Source organism: Stenella coeruleoalba (genome assembly GCF_951394435.1).
Source record: "Stenella coeruleoalba genome assembly, chromosome: 4".
Taxonomy (NCBI): domain Eukaryota; kingdom Metazoa; phylum Chordata; class Mammalia; order Artiodactyla; family Delphinidae; genus Stenella; species Stenella coeruleoalba.
In genome coordinates this window covers 83,217,532-83,240,559 of record NC_137149.1, presented here as the reverse complement: position 1 = coordinate 83,240,559, position 23,028 = coordinate 83,217,532, and the positions used below count along the sequence as shown (strand labels likewise).

The following is a 23,028-nucleotide window of genomic DNA, read 5'->3' as shown; positions in this document are numbered from 1 at the left end:
TATAGTCTTTATATTTTAAATGTCTTTTAAAAGTTTATTAAAATTAACATAATTCATGACATTTATTTCTTATACTTTTTTCTCTGTATGTTCACCTACCACTGGCAATGCCATGCTTACTGATATGAAAAATATTCTTAATAGTAACTACTGCTAATGATGGATTTAGTGTATTTTTAATAAGAAGCTTTAAGTATCACAACATAATGACTACTTTCCAAAAGGTGATTTTTAATATTGTCCCTGTTGATTTTTACCATAATTTTGATAAAAATGCCATCATGAGCTAGAAAGAAATTTACATCTTACAGAGAAAAAAATGAAAATGTTCCCCCAGATAATGTATTACTTAATTTTGGTCATCTATGAATAAAAAGTGGGATGGTACAAAGCCAGGTGGCATTTAGTCCAACCAAATATGGGTTTTCCTTCAGAAACCAAAAGGAAAGGTGGAGAGAGAAAGTGGGGCTGAGTTTCTTCTTGGGAACGAAGGCTGACAGAGCCAGAATCCTTTCAAGGATAAAGAGCCAGAATCCCTTCAAGGATAAAGAAGTAGGAGATTGGGGGACAGACTTGTCAGTGAACAGAATGGAGTCTGAATCTCAGCTTTTTGGGGGGTATATTTCAGGGGTACAGTTTACTTAAGTGTAAAATGGATGATATCATTTACCTCATGGATTTCTTGAGTTTTAACTGAGGAAGTGAAGTTAAAATATGTCTTAGTAAATTGCCCGGAACTTTGAAGGCACAATAATTAGTAAATAAATAGCTGAAAGCTACGCTTTTAGTCTCTTGGTAGTATCTTTGTATCCTGAGCACCCAGCCAAAGACACCAATAATGTCTGGAATTTTTTGTGTTGGATACTGAGTGTGGAGGACCATCTTCTCTTCTCCATGAACACTCTTCCCCATGGAGATTTTATTCAGTCCCATGGCCTTAAATACTCTTAACTTCAGCCCTGAGTTATCTCTCAAACTCCAGACTCATCTATGCAGCTGTATGGTTGACATCTGCTCTTGAATTTCTCATAGTTCTTAAATGTAATATGTCCCAAACTGAATTCCCCATCTTCCCCTGAAAACCTGCACCATCTGCAAACTTCTCTATATCAGATGAGAACAGTTTCACCCTTTCAGTTCCTCATATCATGCTTTACTCCTCTCTTTATCTTATATCTCTCATCCAATCCGTCAGCAAATGCTGTTTTCTCTACCGTCAATTATATGCAGCATCCAGTGGTTTCACAGTACTTCCACTACTACCAACCTGGACCAAACCAGCATTATCCTTCTGGTGGATTATAGTAGTAGCCTCTTAACTGTTCCCCTTGCTCTTCCTCTTTATCCATTAAAGTCAGTTCTCAAGACAGAAGCCACAGTGATCCTTTAAAATTGAACTATGTCATTTCTCTGAGTAAAAATGAAAGTTTTTAAACAGCCTTCAAAGCCCTTTGTGATCTGTTGCCCACCACCTGTTTGACCACATCCCCTAATACACTTACTTTTACTAACTTTGCTCCAGCCACTCCCCATCTTCTTATAAAGCCACTAATTCCATCATGAGGGCCTCACCCTCATGATCTCATCTACTTAGTTACCTTCCACAGGCCCCACCTCCTACTGCCATCACATTGGAAGTCAGCATATGAATTTTGAGGGCACAAACAACATTTAGTCCATAACAAATGCTATCTTTTCAATATCAATTTTGTAGGTTTTGTGCTGAAAAATGTGTCAAAGTAATATGTTCATGATGTAAAAAAAGGAAAGAAAGAAGAAAAGAAATGTAAAAGTTGGGGTTCTATAATGCACTGCACATGCTTTCATCAGCCTCCATCATCTGTAGCTTTTAGGTTAGTCATTCATACTATTCAAATTGTAGTTTCTTAGAAGAAAGTGTTTCCCTAAAATTGTGATATTATTCTACAAAACTGTAAGAATATTAATATACCCTACATCTCTAGGCACTCACAAAGACAAAGATTATCAAACTTCTGAGATTGTCTGTTGTTTAAGGAAGGAAAAATTATCATGAGTCAAATTTTAGCCTTATAAAAGGTTATTCCTGATTGTATTAAAAAAGATAAATGCTGACAGTCTCTTAAAGCTTTATATTCTAATGAAGTGAACATTTTTAATTTGTTTATCTATTTGAGACTACTTTAAGACTTGCCCATAGTGTGGTGACCATCTAAGTCTGGAGTGGATGATGTTAGTCAAGACAGTTGTGAGATATTCAAGGTAACACAGTAAAGTGGAAGAGGTGAAGTCTAACACCATCACCACCACGAACAACTGCTTTCCATGGCATGGTTTTATGAGGTTTATTTTTGTTTTAAAAGTGAGTTATTATCCTTCTGACAATAGTTCAAGAATGTACTTGAAAAAGTATAACATTGGAATCAGCGGCCAAAGTTTTAGTCCTAAATTTCTCTGTGATTTTAGGCAGGCTATTTTAATCTTTTTTGCTTCTCTGTTAAATAGTTAAAAGCTCTGAAATGTCTTTCTTAATTTAGATTTTAGGTAAGTTTGTTTTTTTGTTTTTTGCGGTATGCGGGCCTCTCACTGCTGTGGCCTCTCCCACTGCGGAGCACAGGCTCCGGACGCGCAGGCTCAGCGGCCATAGCTCATGAGCCCAGCCGCTCCATGGCATGTGGGATCCTCCCGGATTGGGGCACAAACCCGTGTCCCCTGCATCAGCAGGCGGACTCTCAACCACTGCGCCACCAGGGAAGCCCAGGTTAGTTTTAATGAAGACTTGTCTTTTACTCTCACTCAAGTGTTAGTATGGTTTCTTCAGTGGAAAAACAAAGGGAGGTGAGAGGAATTACTGCTACTCATTATACACAAGCCTGGTATGTGCATGTATTATGTCTGGCATGTGACAGCCACGTGTAAGGTCATTTCCAGTTCTGTAATCTTGTGATTATGAGATGTAAATCTATTCTGAGTTGAAGCAGATAGACATAGAGGTAGCTCAAGACTTGATGACCATTGGCGTATTAATCATAGTATTCTTCATATTAGTAAAGAGCTAACATTTATTGAGTGTTCTCTGCCAAGCGCAGTGCTACACATATATGGGTGTGTATGTTACACATCGTATATATCTATACCTATACTATATTTGGATCTATACCTGTGTATGTGTGTATTCCAATTAAACCCTTAGAAATATCCATAAAGGAGTTACTGTTTTACAGATATGGAAAATTAGTTTCAAGGTTTGTAATGTATCATCTCAAGGGGCATATAGATACAATGTAAAATTGTCAAGATTTGAGCTCAAGTCTAATAACCTCATAAGTTCGAGCTCTTTAATCAAAGAAGAGATATTAGGTGGCCACATGGACTGAAAGAGTTAAAAACAGGAACTGTGGAGAACACAGTAATGAGAAACAAGTAGTGAATAAAGTCCTATTAATAGCAGTCTGGGTTACCTGAGATTGCATAGAATACACTTGAAATGTTCTCCACAATCCTCAACCCTGAGAATGGTTCATTACATAGAGAGTGACTATTATCCAGGAACAAGAAAGATGGTGCCTCAAGGCCTGCTCTCAACAGAATAATAGTGAGAAAGCTTAGCTGTGTTACCACACACTCCGGTGCTGAACTTCCGATTCTTTACTTACTGGCTGGTTCTAAGAATTTAGGCACATTGCTTAGCCTGGTACCTAAACAATGGAATTAATAGCACTGACTTTGTATTATTATTGTCCTAATTAAATGATCTGGATCTGTGTAGAGTTCCACTTATTGACTGGCACTAGTGATCATGCTGAATATATGTCATTTTATTAGTATGGCTACTATAATTATTGTTTCTATATCATGTAATTATAAAAGAAAATGTTTGGTGAGTTGCTGACAGGATGGTAAACATAAAGTGACAGTGGAAAGGAATATGCTTTAAAACGTAATCTAATTTTAATTGAGATTATAATCTTGAAGTCTAAATTTCCATATTATGAAGTAAAGAACCTGCTTTGTAATCATCCTTGAGACCAGCCATTTAGTTATTATTTTTCTGGCTTCCTTTTTCTTTCTGCTTTGACTTTTGAAAAAAAGCCAAGCCTCATTCTGGTTTTGAAATTGAGATCACCAGATAGCTACGACATAAAAATAAGCTTTGGGAATGATTGAGAAATTCTATAGCACCGATCACATTAAACTAAGAAGAAAAAATATGTGAGCTAAACATAGACAAATAAAGATAATGTAATATATAATGCTATGAAATATATTTCAGATTTTGCCTGCTTGAAGTTTCTAGAAATAAGGTATATTATTAAAGGACAGTCTTTACTAAGTTATTTTGGGCATGAATTTTCTATTCTGTGAGTAAAGCATTGTGCCCCTAATGTTGACGTTTGAAATTGTTTAATTTGAAACCCAATAGGACACTTGAACACTGAAAATTAGGGGTAAATATGTGGCTGCTTTTGCCAAATTAACTGCACTAGCCAGTTGCTTTTGCTAATTCACAGACTTTCAATTTAAAAGGACAACATTTCATAGATATGGATTAAACATTTGCAAAATGGCTTGATTCAGTTTAAGTCTCAGTGTGCAATCTGGAGAAAATTTAGAATGACTGCATGTCTTAGGTGTATCCTTTATACTGCCTTCATTGTATTTATGTTCATATAGACCAGCTACCTCCTATATCCAAGCACACTTTCTTGCAAATAATCAGGGCAATTTTTAAATATTTCTTTTGTTTTAATGTAAATTATAGTTTTCAAATACTGTAGTTAATCTCTCTATATCTATGCTTTTTAAAGAGAACTGCATTGTTAACATTGTAGTTAAAGTCAAATTATAACCAATCTGGGGAGCAATTCTCTTAATGGACTGAGGAGTAAAGTTTCCTTTGTTGTAGTTGTTGCTTGATTTTTAAGGAGAAAATTATCACTAATTAATTTATACTACAAAGAGTGGCTTATTCTTTATTTCAAAATGGTACATACTTAATCTGTACTTTATCATCATATCAGAGGATATATGATTTTGTTACTCTGGTGGTATCATCTTCTGAGTTAGTGAACTGAGATGTAATGCCCAGTGGTACAAGGTGAAATGTTCATAACAGAAAGCACTATTTTTATTATAGCTGTCAAGGTCAAGACCCTGGGCCAGACCTTGCAAACACTTCAAAACAAATGTTGTGTTGGATTCTGTTCATTTTAACAACATAAATACTTTTTAACTCCCAAATCTTTATCTGATTAAAATTTTAAATTAATTTTATCTAATTAATTTTTAAATGAAGTTGAAAATATATAACCAAATATCAAGTGTTTTGCACATTCACATACACTTTCATACATATCCTATACACACTATTACTAAAGCATGTTGGTATTTGTTTGGGAGAACAAAACTGCTCAGCATCTTAAGTATCTATTGAAATTACAGCAATAAAATGTGTCCAGTAAATTAACAATTAAAATACAACTTTAAAATTATCTATAGCAATTTGTTATTGGAGAGAAATCCAGTTAATCAAAAATTAAAGGGAAATTATAACCTGTGCTTTGAGAGATACCATGGATTCTATTATTTTCAATAAATGTTCATCCTTGTATACATTGGTTATGGAAGTCTTTGAAGAGTCGCTGAAATTCTGTGGCCTTTATTTTAGTGGAGATTGTTAGATAAATATAAAATGGTAGTCTTGTGAATTACAGCTGTACACAGTTTAGGGGCCATGTGTCAGTCCATTCCAAACCACAGAGGGCTTCATGGGTTAGTTATTATATCTCAAAATGTCCATGTTGCCAAAGTGGAGAGATACATCATCATATCACTGCATAATGTCTTTTCATGAATACACCACAGGACTCTTGGTATTTAAACTTGTGAAACTGAAATTAGTTTAGCTTAACTGTTTTATCTTAGAAAACCATATCATCATCAAGGAATAATTTTAAGTAATAATTCAATCAACATGCATTACTTGAGCATGACAAATATTCCATCCCAGGTTATTTAGTACATAGATATTATCTATACATAACTTATTCAGTATATTTCAAATTTTAAGTATTTTCTAATGTTGCTAGCTGTTAGTTATGAAGTATGGAAGTTCTGATCTTAGAAATAAAGTAGGATAGGAGGTAATATTGGTACATAATACATTTTTTTTACTAAATTTAAGGATATTCTGCTCTTTTGTGACCTATAGGGGAGGTGTCTTACCCTAGACTATGAGAGGGAGTTCAGTTCAGTAGAATTGATCATTGACCCTACATGATACAGCACTTCTATAAATGACATAGATTTAGAACATAAAAATCTGAGAGTAATACAATCCTAAACAATTTCTAAAGTGACACATCTATATTTTATTTATAATTTACAATATAAAGTATAACTTAATAAATATAGAAAAGTTATAATTTTATATATAACTATAATTTATAATAATATGTGTGTATATATCTTTTACTGAGAGACAAAAATTTTTTGTCTCCACACACATACAGACACACACACACAGGATGCTATTTTTAAATTGTCATTTTGAGTGTCTTTTAAAAATGTGTGTATTAATACTAAACATTAAACAAGTAATGAATGCCTAAATATGTGCCAGACAACATGTAAGCAATAGCCACATGACTGAGTTATTTAATGGAATAATGGCAATGAGTAGTTTTTACTTATATTTATATGTCCAGTACAATTTATGACATACAAGCTTGGTTCATTACATTATTGAATGAGTGAATATGTAAAGGATAGGTAGCAATTAATTTTACTTTTTATTTATAAATATTATGTAATTCCTTTGAGCATCTATCAATATTTGGTGAGCCTAATTTTTATATATATATATATATACACATATATATATCTAGAGAAAGAGATATATTTAAAGTATTTATCAATAGTATTCTTGTTCTTCTCTGATATCGTTTTCTAATATTCAAATTAGCCTATTGCTTTCAATCATTTAAACTTAGATTCTAATTAGCCTATTCTAGATTCTAAAATAGGTTAGTTCTCATGTTTCTGTTTGCAAGCATTCAAGAAATGTTACCTAGTTGAAAATCTATTTTAATGTCAGTGTTTTAACACAGTACTTATTTTTTTACTGAGCATATATTTTAAATGTAAGGATAAATCTGCTATTACTGTTAAATTTTGGTATAAATATTATTGGATATATTTTGAGTTGTAATTTCCTTCTAGCATGTTGTGTTATGCTGTTTTTCTTAATTAACACATCTTTTAAATTTCAGCTATCTTGTGGGCACCTTATTTTGAAAAATCTATTTAAAAAGCAAATTTGACATAGCTTATATTCTCTGACAATTCACATATGATAGAACTATGGTAAAAATCTTATTCATAGTGATTTTCTGTCATTCTTAATAAAGTATAATTGGATAAATCTAATGACATTTTTGAAGGTTAATTATATCTTGAACTCTATAGACAACAGCAGTCTGTGCATTTATTATTCTCATTTCCTTCTACACATATATATTTATATATATATTTAAATGATCTGTATATTTTAATTCTAATGGGGAGAATTCTAATTTAATTATAAATTACTAAAACAGTATTTTTTACATTACTTAAATAATTTTTTTCCTTGGTGACCATGCTTCTGGAGTATTGACTTTGAATTGTGAAGTGGATTCATTTAAGTATCCCAAGAGTGAAGGACCTTTAACATGAAAATATTTTGGAAACATTAAAAGTAATTTAAATGACAAGAAATAGTTGAAAAAATCCTAACTTGTCAACTATACATTTTTGGTAATTTTGAGGATTTTTAAAAATTCCTAATCAGAGTAGACAGCACCTTTTCGCACTTTTAACAAATGACAGCCTTCATTAATTTGAATATAGATGACATGCATCTTATGTTTAAATTTAAAAACTGACTATAACATCTTTGCTTTTAAAGTGATACATATGAGAGTTAGTGTTGGTAATCTGTGCAAAACTTCTAAAGTAGTGAGTGAAGATGAAATATTATTTTTTACTTGCCAGAACTTAATATTTAAACAACTCTGATTACCAGCTTTTTTAAGTTCCTGCCATACCATTTAGACTCTAAGAAAGACGCAAATGTACTGCTTATACCAGTAAATACTGATGAATATGTACTCAATACAAAGAACTATGCTTCATATGATGAAAATCAAATGAACAGTTTCCATTCTCCAGAATGTTTATATGGGTTGGGAGTAGATAAGAATTCATACACATAGAATTTTGGCAAAATATTTTCTACCTACCATAAAAGAGACGCTAAACAAATGGTTCAAAGTTCTAAAGGATGTGTAAGGAAACAATATGTAATCATGGATTTAGCACAAACATCATAGAAAAAAAACGTAGCACTCGGGGCTTCCCTGGTGGCGCAGTGGTTGAGAGTCCGCCTGCCGATGCAGGGGACGCACCGGTCCGGGAAGATCCCACATGCCGCGGAGCGGCTGGGCCCGTGAGCCATGGCCGCTGAGCCTGCGCGTCCGGAGCCTGTGCTCCGCAGCGGGAGAGGCCGCAACAGTGAGAGGCCCGCTTACCGCCAAAAAAAGAAAAAAGAAAAAGAAAAACGTAGCACTTAAAATGAGACTTGAAGCATGGACAGAATAAGAACTATTAAAAATAGTTTCTGTGACTCCAGAGGACTGCTAAGATAATCTTATGAAACATGTTAACATAGGATGCATTTTTTTCTCCTGTTTCTTGTCCAACTTGAGTGAACTTGCATAGTATTTTCAAATATTTAGGTGACGTGTCATGTGAAACAGCTTTGCTCCAGAAGCTTCCTTTATTTTGAATGAACTATATCAAGTTGGAATTTAGAGAAATTTTACTGCTTACCTAAATAATTTTTGTTGAATATTGTCATGATTAAAATGTAAAAAGTAAATTTTACTTTTTATGACTATTTATTTTCTGTTTCCCAAATATATCATAGCTTCAGGGTATAGAGTATAATTTTTATTTTCTCACCACAGTACAAATATTCCCTGCCACAGCTCTTAACAGAAAGAATGTCCTCAAAAAAAGAAAATAATAATACACACAGAGCCTTCCAAATGTGTTCAGATTAAATCCAAGTTTATCATGAACTACAAGCTTTTTTACCTCCCCCCCAATTTACATTTCTTGTCTTTTGGCCTGGAATGCTTTTCCTGCAATATTCAGAGGCAGATAAAGGAGTTTCTCAAGTGCTGGAAATTGCAAGTAGGTTAGTATGAATGGAGATAGTGAGTGCGGAAGGAGGTCACATTTAAAGGGTTTCTTAAATATTGTGTGGAAAGTTGTAGGCTATGCTAGCATTTTGTAGGAAAATTAACTGGAGTTTCCCAAAAGAGGACATGATCAAATGCTGTGGAGAAGTATGGCAACAAGTAGGCTACATTCTTAATAAAAGCAGTGGCAGTGGAGTGGAGTGTGTCAACATGTGACTTAAAATGAGTAGGTGGATATGCATGTATGGAAAAATAATTTAAGAAATTGTGTTCTGCATGGAAACCAAACTGTTTGGTAACTTTTACCATGGGGAGAAATGGGATCATGCGAGATTGATAGTTTTGTTGTTATGTGTTTTGTTTTGCTTCACTTTGTTTCCATTGATGAGTTCTGGAAATTGTATCAGGCTCCTGTTAATGACTACAGGAGGGAGGGAAAGGGGGAGAGAGAGAGTGAGCGAGCGGGAGAGAGACAGAGAGACAGAGACAGAGAGAGAGAGAGAGATTGATTGAGAGTGCCCCTGAGCATGTAAAAGGGATAGTAGACACTTGGAAGATTACTCTCAGAGAGTTACAGTTCCTAATACAAATAAAGATTTTTTTTTTTTTTGATAAGACATTTCCATTTTAACAGGAAGAAAGCTGCATATAGGTTTGGAGATTTGGTGGTAGGAAAATAAGAAAGTTCCTCTCTGATGACTTCTATTTTCTCAGCATGCACACACAAATATACCATGAGAGTCACAAAGGAACAGAGCTTGTAAAGACTTAGAAGAAAGAGGAAAAGCTACAAAATAATCCTTTCAATAGTGGGAACTGAAGTTAACTAAGAAAATAATACTAAGATTGTGTAGCAGCATTGCATGTCTCACTTGGATTTAGGGCCATGATTTGAAGGCAATGGATAATTACGGTTTTGTGATATTTTTCTTGGACAACATTAAACCCTACAGTTTTCCTCTCTATACCTCTATTTGGATTTCTTCAGCCACCTCAAATTAAATAATGCTTTAGACATAATTATTATCTTCCCCCAATACATTTCAGATATAGTGTGCTCTGAGAAAATGGTACCAGTATTGCCAGTGCAGTTTAAGCCAAGCACCTTAGAGTCATTCTTAAGATTTATCACTCATGAACCTGATCAATTAAATATATCATGAAATCTTGCTGATTTTACCTCATATTCATCTCCTGAATTTACCTACTCTTATCTATCACCATTGGATCCACTCTTGTCCATTTTCGGACCAATGCAACAGAAACAAAAAGGCCAAATGCCTCCAACCATGTTCCTTTCCAATCCATTGCATGTGCTACAGTGAAATGATCTCTTAAACACTACTTTGATCTTATTATTTCCATGCTTAAGACATTGTAATGACCTGTTTTTACCCGTTAAATAAAAGTTCCAAATAATAGAAGCCATAAGGTGTTTCTGACCTGGTATCCTCTTCCCTAACTTCATCTCTGCCTCTTTATTCCTACTATCTCCCTGATCAATATTTTAGTGTTTTTCATATCCCTATTGGTCCTCCTCTTCTTTTGGTCCTTTGAAAAGACTTTACCCTCTAAGGCACTGCAGTACTCCTCAAATTGGATAATTTTCCTAATCTTTTACATCTCAGCAGAGACTCTGCTTCCTAAGGGAAGTCTTCTTTGACATCCCAGTCTAAATTAAGTGTCCATATTCACTCCCAAGCTCTTTCTCTTTCCTAGAATAATCATATTTATAATTATTCCTACAGTACCTTTAAGACTCATAAAGGCAGGGCCATGTCTATCTTTTTTACCTTCATAACCCAGTAGCAAGGAAACTTTCTGGCCCACACCTGCTGAAAGCATTTTGTTCAACTACTGAACAGAAAGATACATTTATCTACTTTTTACTTACATTTATATTGTTTCCTATTTCCATAGTTCCCATGGAGGGTTGAAAAATAGTGTAATATGTGATATCATATAAAGTTTTTAAATTAAAAAGCACTCATTAAAAAGAAATGACTTTTGTTTCATGTGTGATAAACGAGTTCCAAATATGCAGAATATGTAGATCGACAATTCATGTCTGAGAGCAAATCATGTTTGAAGTGAGAATAGTTTTACTAAAAAGGATGAAAGAAGAAAAATTGGGTAACTTAGCTAAGAATGGTACTGGTTGCTACAGCAATCCTATTATAAGAAAAATAATATTTTAAATCTTCTCCTAATCATTTAACTACAAGAATGTCCCTAATATTATCAAAAAGCTCTTCTTATCTTTCAAATACCTTCACATTTGCTCTGAATTTATGAGAGCATTAAGGCTTTACTATAGCTATAATTAGATCTACTGAAAAAGTACCTTCTCATTTTTGTCAATTCCTGATTATACATGGGGATGGCAGAAAACCTTAGCATGGATTACTAAAACCCCAGATCATTTATAGCACATGAAAATTGGGCCCAATTCATTATGTCTATCAAAAACTTCCTTTGAAATACAAGTTTACCTTTAAGCTTAGCAAATGTTCATTGATACTTGAATAAATGCTCTTAAGTATATATAGTGAGTTTTCAAAATATGAAAAAACATAGATGGTTGATTAGCTTTATGTTAACTAAGCTCTAAAAAGTAATCAAACCATCAGTTTGATGGTCTTTACTTTGTCCATAATGGGCAATTGGAATATTGAAGTTTGGCTTTATTACCCATTGAGAAGAAAGAAAGATACAAAAGTCTAGGGAATCTACAGAATAAAGAGACTTACTTTGTTAGCATTTACTTACCTGACCACCAACTTAAGAAAATTATCAGAGAACATTTTCTTCATGTGATTCTAAGTAGTTCAGTGACATTTTTCGTGCCATGCCATTTACTCATGTGTGCATTACATAACAATACGTGAACACCTTCTGTGGTCAAACACTGCGATGAGTACTGTGAATGGAAAATTGAATAAGGCACAATTTTTCCCCTTTTTGAGCATTATAATTTTTATAGTATAAACATGACTGATATTAGAATAGATGCATGTTGAATCAGTAAGAATCTCAATGAAAAGTTCTAAAATGGAGTAAAATGTAAAACAAATGCCTAAAATCTGACTCCTCCTGGAATCAATATAATAATAATAATGTGAATTAATAATAATGTGAATGATATACCAGCTCAATTGTGCATTCTCTCCATTCTAACAGAATTTTGTGAAGGTTTTAGCACCTAATAATTGGTTTATTTATTAATTCAACAACAAAATTTTAAGTAACTACTGTGTACCATGCCATTCTCTGAGCATAGTGGAAATTTTGTGTTTCTTCAACATAAGTTGTATTAATAATAGCATAAATGAAAATTATACTCAAAGCACTTCTTCAGTTTTAAATACATATGAGTATTTAACTTTTATAATATAATTTCTTATAAGCTCCTGTAGCATAAAAATCACTAAAAATATATCTATTCCAACATGTGTAATTTAAATACTTAAAATACATATTTAATTATCTGAATGAATAGCCTGTTATTTATGATTCAGAAACTGATGAAAAATTTTTGAAATTAATGAAAAGATGGTGTTATATGTAATCTGTGTATACTAGTCAAAATAATGACATTATTCACAGAACAAACACTGCATCTGTTCCAGGGAAAAGCTTAGTCTCTTATTTCTTTTGACAGTGTGCAGACCTGGGTTCTTCAAAGCTTCACCTCACAGCCAGAGCTGCAGCAAATGTCCACCTCACAGTTATACCCATGAGGAAGCTTCAACCTCTTGTGTCTGTGAAAAGGATTATTTCAGGAGGGAGTCTGATCCACCCACAATGGCATGCACAAGTAAGGAAACCCATGGACATTTGGTGATGCTAACTTTCACCAGTTTGAAGAAAGAGCATGATGGAGCCTGTTACATTCTATTACCATTTCCCCTAAAACAGGCATAATGTTTAATCTTCCAATATAGTATTTCACCAGATTTCAACCTTCTTGAGTAAGCATTGAGAAATTTGAGTCTTTTTTATCACTTACTGTGAGAAGCATCCATTTTCCCTCATTTCAAATTCAACATCTGAGCCACAAATATGGAATTTTTCCTTTTATTTTATGATTTATTTTAGTGTTCATGATAGCCAAACATGACTTTGACAAATCCATTTCCCCGTTTCTGGTAAACCTTTTTTATTTTTCTTCCTCTTCGTCTTCCAAGGCAGCTTTCTGATCACAAAAACATGCAGTACATGGCACTTCTACCTTCTCGTTCTAACCTGCCCCACTAAGCTGCAAAGACCAATGAGAAGGTCATTTATAAAAGAAGACAGGAAACACTACACAAACATGGAGAACTGGGGGTTGGCAAATCATATTTAAGAGTCAAATATAAAATCAGTTGTCAACTAGGATTTTCAAGTAGCTGTTGTGTTTATTAACAGTGAGTGTCCTTAACTGTTATTAATTATATGATCAGGTAATCTTATACTGAGTAGATGAATATTAAACATTTAATTCCAACAGTTGCAGTGGGTACATCCACATCTATCAATGTTTTGGTGTTTTTGTTTTTCTAGTGTTCCACATGTTTCTGGGAAGGAAACAAATTTATGTGTTAGTTTGCTTCATGGCAATACTTCTTTAGTTTTTCTACCATAGTCTCTATAGCAGATCAAACAAAAACAGAAAATTGAAGGGAAGAACAGTGAATCCCATCTCCCCATAACATTGTTTCCATGACGTCCCATGTTTTACTATTTTAGATCCCAGTAAGTTGTAGGTGCTTTCAAAGATGAAGACACATTTTTTTGAAATTTAGTATTCACATGTATCATACATAAAGACACACAATTTCTTTACTTAAATAATCACAAACTGAAATTTTATCTGAATTTCAGTGTCAGTTTCATCGTGTCAGTGAAACATATTTTCATAATTTCTCAAATCATTGATATTAATTAACTCTATATTGCTAAAGATCATTCTTTATCACATTCTGATAATTTTATGGGTTAGATGATTATTAATTATAAACAATCCTCTTCAAATAAGTAAATGACATTATTATATACATTTTTTGAGAGGATACATTTGAATTGAGGAGATATAAACAATGATTGCATGTGATGCATATTGGTTTCAGTGGAAATTGCTTCAATTATTCAGAGCAAAAGAAAGCCCAAATAGTGGGGAGGAGTGTTGGCTAGACTGTAGTTTGGTAATTTAGGGAGAGAAAACCATATCTTGACCTATTTAAATTTTATTAATTTTGTAAGTATTCTTTCTTTAAGTAGTCCATGCATGACTTTTATCTTTCTCAGCATAAATGTGAGCCCCCATTTCTGTAAATTTACTAGGTTTGGGAATGGTGGAGAACCCTGGTGGCAAGGACTGCTTAGCTTTCTTTTAGGACCTGAGGCTTTATATTTTCTCTGTCTCCAGGTGTGTGAATTTCTAATACTGTGTCTCAAAAGAACACTAATTTGTATGCATTTCTCAAAAAAGACTATTGGGAGTCCTGTAGAAGATCTTTCTAATATATAATCTGTGAGTGTGTGTGTTCTGTTCTTAGTTGCATTCATAATAACACAAATTCTTCATATGATGATACCCTTGAACACATGAGATGGCTTGATTGATGTCTCTTTGGCTCTTTGCTATTAAATTTATGGTTTCAACTACTTTTAATGTTTTTTTCTGGTACTCTGGGCAACAAAATGTTATAAACCTGTAGGAAAAGAAAATCAAACAAAGTTCAGATTCTAATGAATCTGTTCAAATTGAGGGTACTTCTCACAGCTCTACTTTGGTTCATGCATCACATCTATTAGCAGGACAGTGAAATTTCATTACATTGTTTTTAGGTGCATGTCAGTCTCAGTCTCCACTGGTTACCTCTACTTTAGGGCTTCCCTTGAATATGAGTTGTATTTTGATTTTGAGAGGCATATGTGCCCCCACCCACATGCTGAGGGGCTGTTAGTAGCAGAGTCAAGAGAAAGAGTCAGACTCTGATGCAGTTTTTACAGATTTAGAGGAAAGGTGGTAACTGAGGAGTGTATTTCAGTTGGTAGAAAAAAACCCTCAGAAGTCTGATATCTTTTTGAAGTAGACAAATTTCAAGTATATTTTACCTTTTTCTCACAAGTAGACCTGTAACATTTTGATCTCAAATTACATTTTCTCCATAACCTTCCACTATTAAATAAATAAGGTAGAGGGAATAGAAAGAAAAAAAAAACACTTGTATTTCCGTCTTAAGTATTTGTTTCAACTTAAAAGTGACTGTTTTATATTGAAGTGTGTGAGGTTGTATGGAAAAATTCACAGGGTTCAACCACAAATATAACTAAAGTGGAGATTGTTTTGTCAAAACTGGCAGCTTTTACGTTATGGGGTTCTTTAATTTTAAGTGACATTTTATAAATGGTACGTAGCTTTCTTATTACTTTTAAATTTAGTCCTCAGTAGTCATGGCTTAATAAATGTTAGGTAGAAATTAACATTAATTTCTATATTTAGAACAGACAGCACATATTAAGATAACTAAGCTATGTCATCCTAAGTAGCTTAATTTATGCTTATGAACCATTCAGCTACCATCACAGTCCATTTTATTCCCTGTTGGGAAATCTTTACTATGTCTGAAACAAATATAAATGTATTTTCTCTTTGAGAACATCTGATCATATAATATTAACAGCTGACTGAAGTTGTAACTCTGAGTATCTAAAAATCTACTATAGTGTCAGACATGATGCAATGAATTCTTTTAAAGACTCTATTTTTTAGAGCAGTTTTAGGTTCACAACAAAATTGAGAGGAAGGTATAGAGATTTCCCATGTATCCCCTGTCCGCAAACATTCATAGCTTGTCTCGTTATCAACGTCCCCCACCAGAGTAATACATTTGTTACAATTGATATGTAAACAAGTTTAATTCTCTTTAGTCTGCTAACTATTATTTCAGAAATAAAGTAATATACACATGAATATTATTTGTTATTTATATATAAATTTATTCTGCTGATCTTTCAAGGTCAGAACATGTTCATTCTTCCTCTTATTGTGTTTTTGAGAATTATTTTTAAAATAAATTTTAGGTTTCCAATTAAGTAAAATTCACAATTTTGCAGAAACACAATATTAAAACAATATCAAAGTAAGCAAACTCTTATTACAGATTGCAATGTTGATCACCTACTTAAATCCTAGTTCTTTCTTGACATATGAGGGAGGTTCCAAATTCTGTTGATGGTTTATCAGTAGCTATGCAATTTATTTTGAGATAAACTAAGGCTACTTTTTCTACTTTTTGTGGAATTTGTAGTCAAGAGCCACACTAATAAATCCTATTTCTACCTGTGCTCATTGCTTAGTAAATCCTTCATGTTTACTTCCTAGGTTTCAGGGATGAGTATCACTGAGGAAGTAATCTGTTCAATCCCCAAGGAGAATTTGTCCTTGGACTTGCCAAAGAACTTGCCACTATTTGAATACATAATTTTATCTAACATTTTTTGCATAAATATTTTTACTCCATAATTCTTTACGTATACACTAAGCAAAACATCTTTATTTGAATTTGCAACTTTGCCAAGATAAGTCATTTCTATAGTATACCAACCCCACTATTGTTTCTACAAAGGTATAACAAGATTTTTCAAAGATTATTACAAATTGATGACTCTTGCATTCTCCCTGCTTAACAGATTGATTGCAAATCCATTTTTTTTCCTTCAGACCAGACATTTGTGTAGTAAACAATGCTTAATTTTATCATCTCAAAATTTGTTTTTTTCACTTTACTTTGCAAACCAGGACCCCCCTCAGCTCCTCGGAATGCCATCTCAAATGTTAATGAAACTAGTGTCTTTCTGGAATGGATTCCTCCTGCTGACACTGGTGGAAGGAAAGATGTGTCATATTATATTGCATGCAAGAAGTGCAACTCACATGCAGGTGTGTGTGACGAGTGTGGCGGTCATGTCAGGTACCTCCCCCAGCAAATCGGCCTGAAAAACACCTCTGTCATGATGGTGGATCTGCTTGCTCACACAAACTATACCTTTGAGATTGAGGCAGTGAATGGAGTGTCCGACTTGAGCCCAGGAGCCCGGCAATATGTGTCTGTAAATGTAACCACAAATCAAGCAGGTAAGTGTGATGTCTAACCAAATCGTGTACCTTAGGCCGAGCACTGTCAGTCATCTCCACAGCTCAGGGCAACGTTGCCTGAGACATGAGAGATGACTTCTCATTATCCAGAGGGTTAGGACTTAAAGTAAAATACATCTTGAAATGCTTTATCTTAGCTTTAAGCAAATAAAAGCTAAGGTTTTCTTAGCAGACACATCCATGGACAGAAAAAAAAAAAAGATAGGCTTTAATTGAATTTTTTCATTAAAAAATACATTTCTGGCTCAAATCCATTTGTGGCAAAATTTTTTATCCCACAGTGCAATAATTACAGCTTCACACAGTGCAATAATTACAGCTCAGATCTACATTTTTGTTGTTTTACTTCAGGTGTTTTTGTTTAGTTCATTAATTTAGCAGGTAATCTGGCAGGTTGGTTTGTTTGTTTGGCACCACATCTGAATTTTCTTTGCAGATTGAAATAGGGTTTTCTTATTATTTCTATTATTATTATAATAAAAATGCATGAGATAATTTTTTGATAAATCCACTTATCAAAATTAAAGTAACTATGAACCATTGTACAACCACCATACATGTGAAGATACATCTATATGCCATATGAAGATCTTGGAAATATTAGGGAGTAATTATTAAGGAGTAGGGAAAATAGTTCTGCTTGAACTACTAATTCCCCTAAATTTTCCCCTCAAATATTTAATTTTAAGTAAACAATATAGAAGAATTATTTTCTGTTAAAATAAAAACCAAAGATAAACTATGGCTGAATTAATAACTCATTATGTGGCAAGAGTCTTTCAAAGCCTATGAGTAACTTATAACTTGTTTTTGTCAACAACAAGTACATGGGCGGAAAGAGGCATTAAATGTAACTTTCCTTCTATTTTTTTGGCCAAAACTCTCAGTCCAAGAGCATAAGCTTGTTACCTCATAATTACCTCAGGTGGGCTTTGGTGGGTGAGGACATCTTTGCTGGTAGAGCTCACAATGCAATAGGATGTGTTTGACTGAATCGAATCAGACTTAATTCATATAATGTTAGTATAAGTTTGTAGGTGGTGGAATGATCTGGTTGACAAGAGAATGCTGTTGGTAATCAAGTTTTGGCCAAAATAATTTGAATTATTGGATGTGTCAGGTAAATGACGTGGTTATCTCTTGAGAATAAGAAAAAGAAAACACATGCCATTGAGTTCATAGTTATTTTTGAGTGATAAAACTGAAGAAAACATTCAAAAGTGGCCCAGATAATATACAGGTATGTGCGTAATTCACTAAGAATCATTCTAAGCACTCTAGATGTTCTCATCCATGTTGAATACATGCCAATAGCATTTTTTTATTCCATGAGAAAAAACACAGTACACGTATACACCACTGTCCTCAGTGAATCCTTTATATTTTCTCCATTTACTCCCTAACCTAAGGTTGAATTAATAAAAGTGCTAAAAAGAGCTAGACAAAAATAGTGAAAGTTAGGTTTTCCTTCAGTATAGACTCAGCTTCTGGCAATACTAGTGTATGTGGATTTTCCATCGCAGTGTCTAGATGCCACAAGTGCTCTGTGAATGTGAACTGCCTTCCCACATCAGAAAAATACTGGCATTAAACATTTGATTTCAGGCTTCATATGCAACGTCTTTCAAGCTTACTTGGTTCTACCTGTGAATCTTTCATTAACATATTGAAAGCATATTGAACAATCATTAAGAGTTGTATCCCTTTGGGAGGACGTTTTCTAAGCTTGCATAACTTTCTTTGAAAGGTATTTCTCTGATGAACTAGATGTAAGAAATGACCGTTTATTTTTTAAATGATGTTATTAATAAATGTTTGGTCTAGTTGTCTTTGACTTGCTGGCCTGTTAGGACTGCAAAGTGTGTTTTTTTTTTTCAACTATAAATACCTTAAATATCAAGAAAGAATAATTTTTATCCAGCTGTTCAAGGCATGGCTATCATGTAAAACAAACATTTGTATTCAGAGCAGAAACTTTTGGTTGCTGCTTCTTTTCCTCAAGTTCTCAGAGTACACATAGTGTAAAATCACCACAAAACTACCCCAAAAAAAATCAAAATAAGAAGGGAGATTTTCGCAGTATCTGACATTTCAGACCAACTAAGTCTCAATTTCCACAAAAATTATTAACTTCAAGTAGCTCCTAAAAGCTCTTAGATTCAATGCCACTATGCTGGACATTTATCAAGTACCATCATTATAGAAAGTGGGCTGTAGTAGTTGGTTTTAATGTCTGAATTTTTCTTCAGCATTAAATTGAAGAAAGTTATCTGTACCATATGCGGTTTTTATATAAAACTTCTTTCAGCAGATTCCAACATTAGTTTTATTCTCCTCTAAGGAGTGTTTTTTGAGAAATGCATTTGTTTCTTAATTGATTTATCTCAACTTTATAATTTTTTGTCATCTTCTGATGGATTTATATTTGTGACAAGAATGTGATATATGAACTGTCCAGATTCAAAATTATATTCAAGTACAAGAAGGAAAAAAATAGTAATTTTTTCAAGATGAGAATCGTGCATTAAGCTAGAAACTGAAACTGATTAGGTAACCCTGGCTCAGTCTATAAAAGGAAATAATGATTTCGTGCTGAGGATAGTGAGTAAATGATTAATTTATGGATGTTTATACAGCATTTAAGACATTTTTCCAGCTATTAAATCATTATGGAGTCTAGCATCTTGCTTTTGCGAGTTGCCTGAATTCAAATGATACTATTTTTGCATGTAATTTAATAGTCAAGTCAAAAGATGAAGTTTTAAGAAAAGCTAAATACTGTAATTAGTTGGAATTTATGGGGCTTGTAAAATGCAGCATAAGTACTTAGGTTGACAAGGAAAGAATTACAGAGTTATTGCGGGGATTATCATGGTCAAGAAATATAAACACATATGAAGGGGGAAACTGAGGAAAAAAAAAGTAATTTACAAATGGACTTGAGGACACAGGGTGGGGGGAGGGGGAAGCTGGGGCAAAGTGAGAGTAGCATCGAAATATATATACACTACCAAATGTAAAATAGATAGCTAGTGGGAAGCAGCAATATAGCACAGGGAGATCAGCTTGATGCTTTGCGACGATCTAGAGGGGTAGGTTAGGGATGGTGGGAGGGAGGCTTAAGAGGGAGGGGATATGTATGCATATGGCTGATTCACTTTGTTGTACAAGAGAAACTAACACAGTATTGTGAAGCAATTATACTGCAATAAAGATGTATTAAAAAAGACAAAAAGGTAAAAGAACAGTGTGAGAAGGGGAAAGTGATAGGAAAATACTGCGTTGGCCAAAAGATTCATTCAGGTTTTTCCGTAACATCTCACGGAAATGTGAATACTTTAATCACATAAAGAACTCTAATAGTCAAATTGCAAAGTGGATAAAATAATGGATATACAAGCCGTGCTTTATTAAACTCAAACTTAGAAAAGGAATAAAATTCATTGAGCTCCTCAGTTTTCTAGTGATTTTGTCTTTCTATGCAGTGCCTTGTTTTAAAAAATTGATGTACATTTAGTAGTTTTTCTTTATAGAAAAAAGCATTTAGATTATTTACATGACAATGCTTCTGTTGTTCTCTCCTGTTGTTCTTCTGTTTTATTATTTTAGGGCGTCTAAAAGTATATATCTGCTAGATAGATGGATAGATGGAGGGTGATATATCAACATAGGATGAAAATTAAAAATCCCATTGAAGCAGTTACTTTAAATGTTTCATTAACTGCTTACAAAAGAGTGTGCATTTATGATGCTCTTCTATAAACATATTTAAAAAATTTTTACTTTAAAATAATTTTGCACTAGGCATACTTTATCAAGAATTAAATCATAAAGCTCTTTTAATATATGCAAATGTATATTTTATCCCTAGAAAGAATAAGCTCATTCTAACTGAAAAACCAAAAGTATTAACACTTTAATTTGCAAAGGTACAGAATCTTAATTCTGAGCTGAAATAGACCAAATTTTAATTGTTTTGAAATAGTCTTAGACTCTTGGACTTTTTCCTCAGAGCACTTGATTAACATGATATGAGTTGCAAAGTGCAACAAACACTTTGGAGGGAATGTCCCAACCTGTCCCAGACTATCAGAAATATCACTAAGAAATGTGATTACTGTATTTCGAAGGGTTTTATTTCTTGGTTCTTCCAAAGGTGTCTGGGGGACATGATAATCCCATTTCATCAAGTACTTTCAATTTGATGCCATTCATGTAGTTGTCCAGCATGATGTCTCACAGGATGTGGAGATGATCAGGGTTCCTGACACTAAATTATGCTGTAGAGTTGGAAATTTAAGAGAATGCTGAATTGAGACGGTAAAAGTACATAGTTGTTCCTGAGAAGAGGGCAACAAATGTTTTCTGTTGGTCTCTATTGATTGAGATGCTAAAAAAAATGTTCATTGTCACTTGCTAGATTATTACTGTAATCATTCTGAGAGTCTTTGTTGATTTTCTTCAGTGGAGAGAACTTATTGGCTGTATTTGTAATCACCACTTGATTAAATATATTGTTGTTTGCCAGGATTAGTTTGTCTTCTATACAGATTAAACAGGTAATTTAAATCGGCATGTTGGTAATCCCCACTCTTTATTCCTTTATTTTTTATGGTGACACTAATTGCTGCATTCCCCCCATGGATCCACTAAAGGTGTGTGTTTACTCTTTTGGCAGGAGGGAGATGCTTTAGTTTGGTCATTACTACAGTTTTACTGCATGAGCCTCAGAGACAAAGAGACATTTCTTCCAGTTGAAGAGAAAGTCTTCCAAATATACACCAGTAACCTGGTGAAATAATCAAAGAATTGAATGTGCCAGTTGTAATATGGGCTCAGGACAAAATCTCATTCATCACATTACCATCATAGCCTCCACTCAGATCAGGGTTTCTTGGTATTCCGGATTCACTTGGATTAGTGTTAGCTCAGAGGCAGTTTTCTATAATTTGTGGAATCTATATTCTATACCCTAGTTTGTAAATCTAAATTTAGATCCAGAAATCTACATTTTATAATCTGGGCGGTAGCACCCACCCCCCCCACTTATCTAGAAATGGCCAGAGATTCGTCTCAGATAAACTGAGAAGGAAAATGTATAATGTTAACGTATGTTACTATTGCACAGTCCTTCTTAAGAACAGTCAACTTTCTCTTCTTATTTAGGGGTTATAGGGTAAGTAGACCAAATCAGGTCTAGGAATTCGTGAGAGACCATGACTAACTAGGTCACTAAAGTTTGATTTGTATTTCTCAGACCTTCATATCATTAGTGGTACAGATCAAATGGCCCATTATTTCAGTCGCTAAATGCCATCGTACTAGACTTTTTCCATTCACATCTGCTGCCTATAATGAAATCTGTTCCCACTTTCCTTCTAGTGGTAAAGTGCTACTACTTGGCCTCTGCCATACCTGAACCCTAAAGAAATCAAGAAATCATTTCACTGCATCTTCAACCTCTGTGTTCTCAAGTATAGAGAACAGAAATTTTAGAGATTTTATTTATAAAAGTGGCACTGTCCTCATCAATTTATTTCTCATCATTATGGTAATGAAATTGTCTTCTGGGTCCTTTCTGAAGATGTAATTAGTGGATAGTTTCATAGGTCTTGGAAAATAAATCCACTTTAACATTCCTATTTCAGTAGGTCATTT

At 33.8% G+C, this 23,028-nt stretch overlaps 1 protein-coding gene across 11 annotated transcripts in view; it reads left to right on the top strand.

Annotated features, from left to right (window-relative positions):
- The window catches only part of EPHA5 (EPH receptor A5), a gene marked incomplete at its 3' end in the record, with an annotated part of 325,147 nt that overhangs the window by 131,418 nt on the left and 170,701 nt on the right, over nucleotides 1-23,028 (top strand). For 5 of the 11 annotated variants that reach the window (XM_079919474.1, XM_079919472.1, XM_079919473.1 and 2 more), the window contains exons 4-5: nucleotides 12,886-13,041; nucleotides 17,014-17,349. The exons of 4 other annotated variants lie outside the window; for them this stretch is intronic. In XM_079919474.1, the coding sequence (XP_079775600.1) occupies nucleotides 12,886-13,041; nucleotides 17,014-17,349 (492 nt within the window). The remainder of the gene's footprint in view (nucleotides 1-12,885; nucleotides 13,042-17,013; nucleotides 17,350-23,028) is intronic. 2 more of the 11 variants (XM_079919477.1, XM_079919476.1) reach the window with 1 other exon arrangement.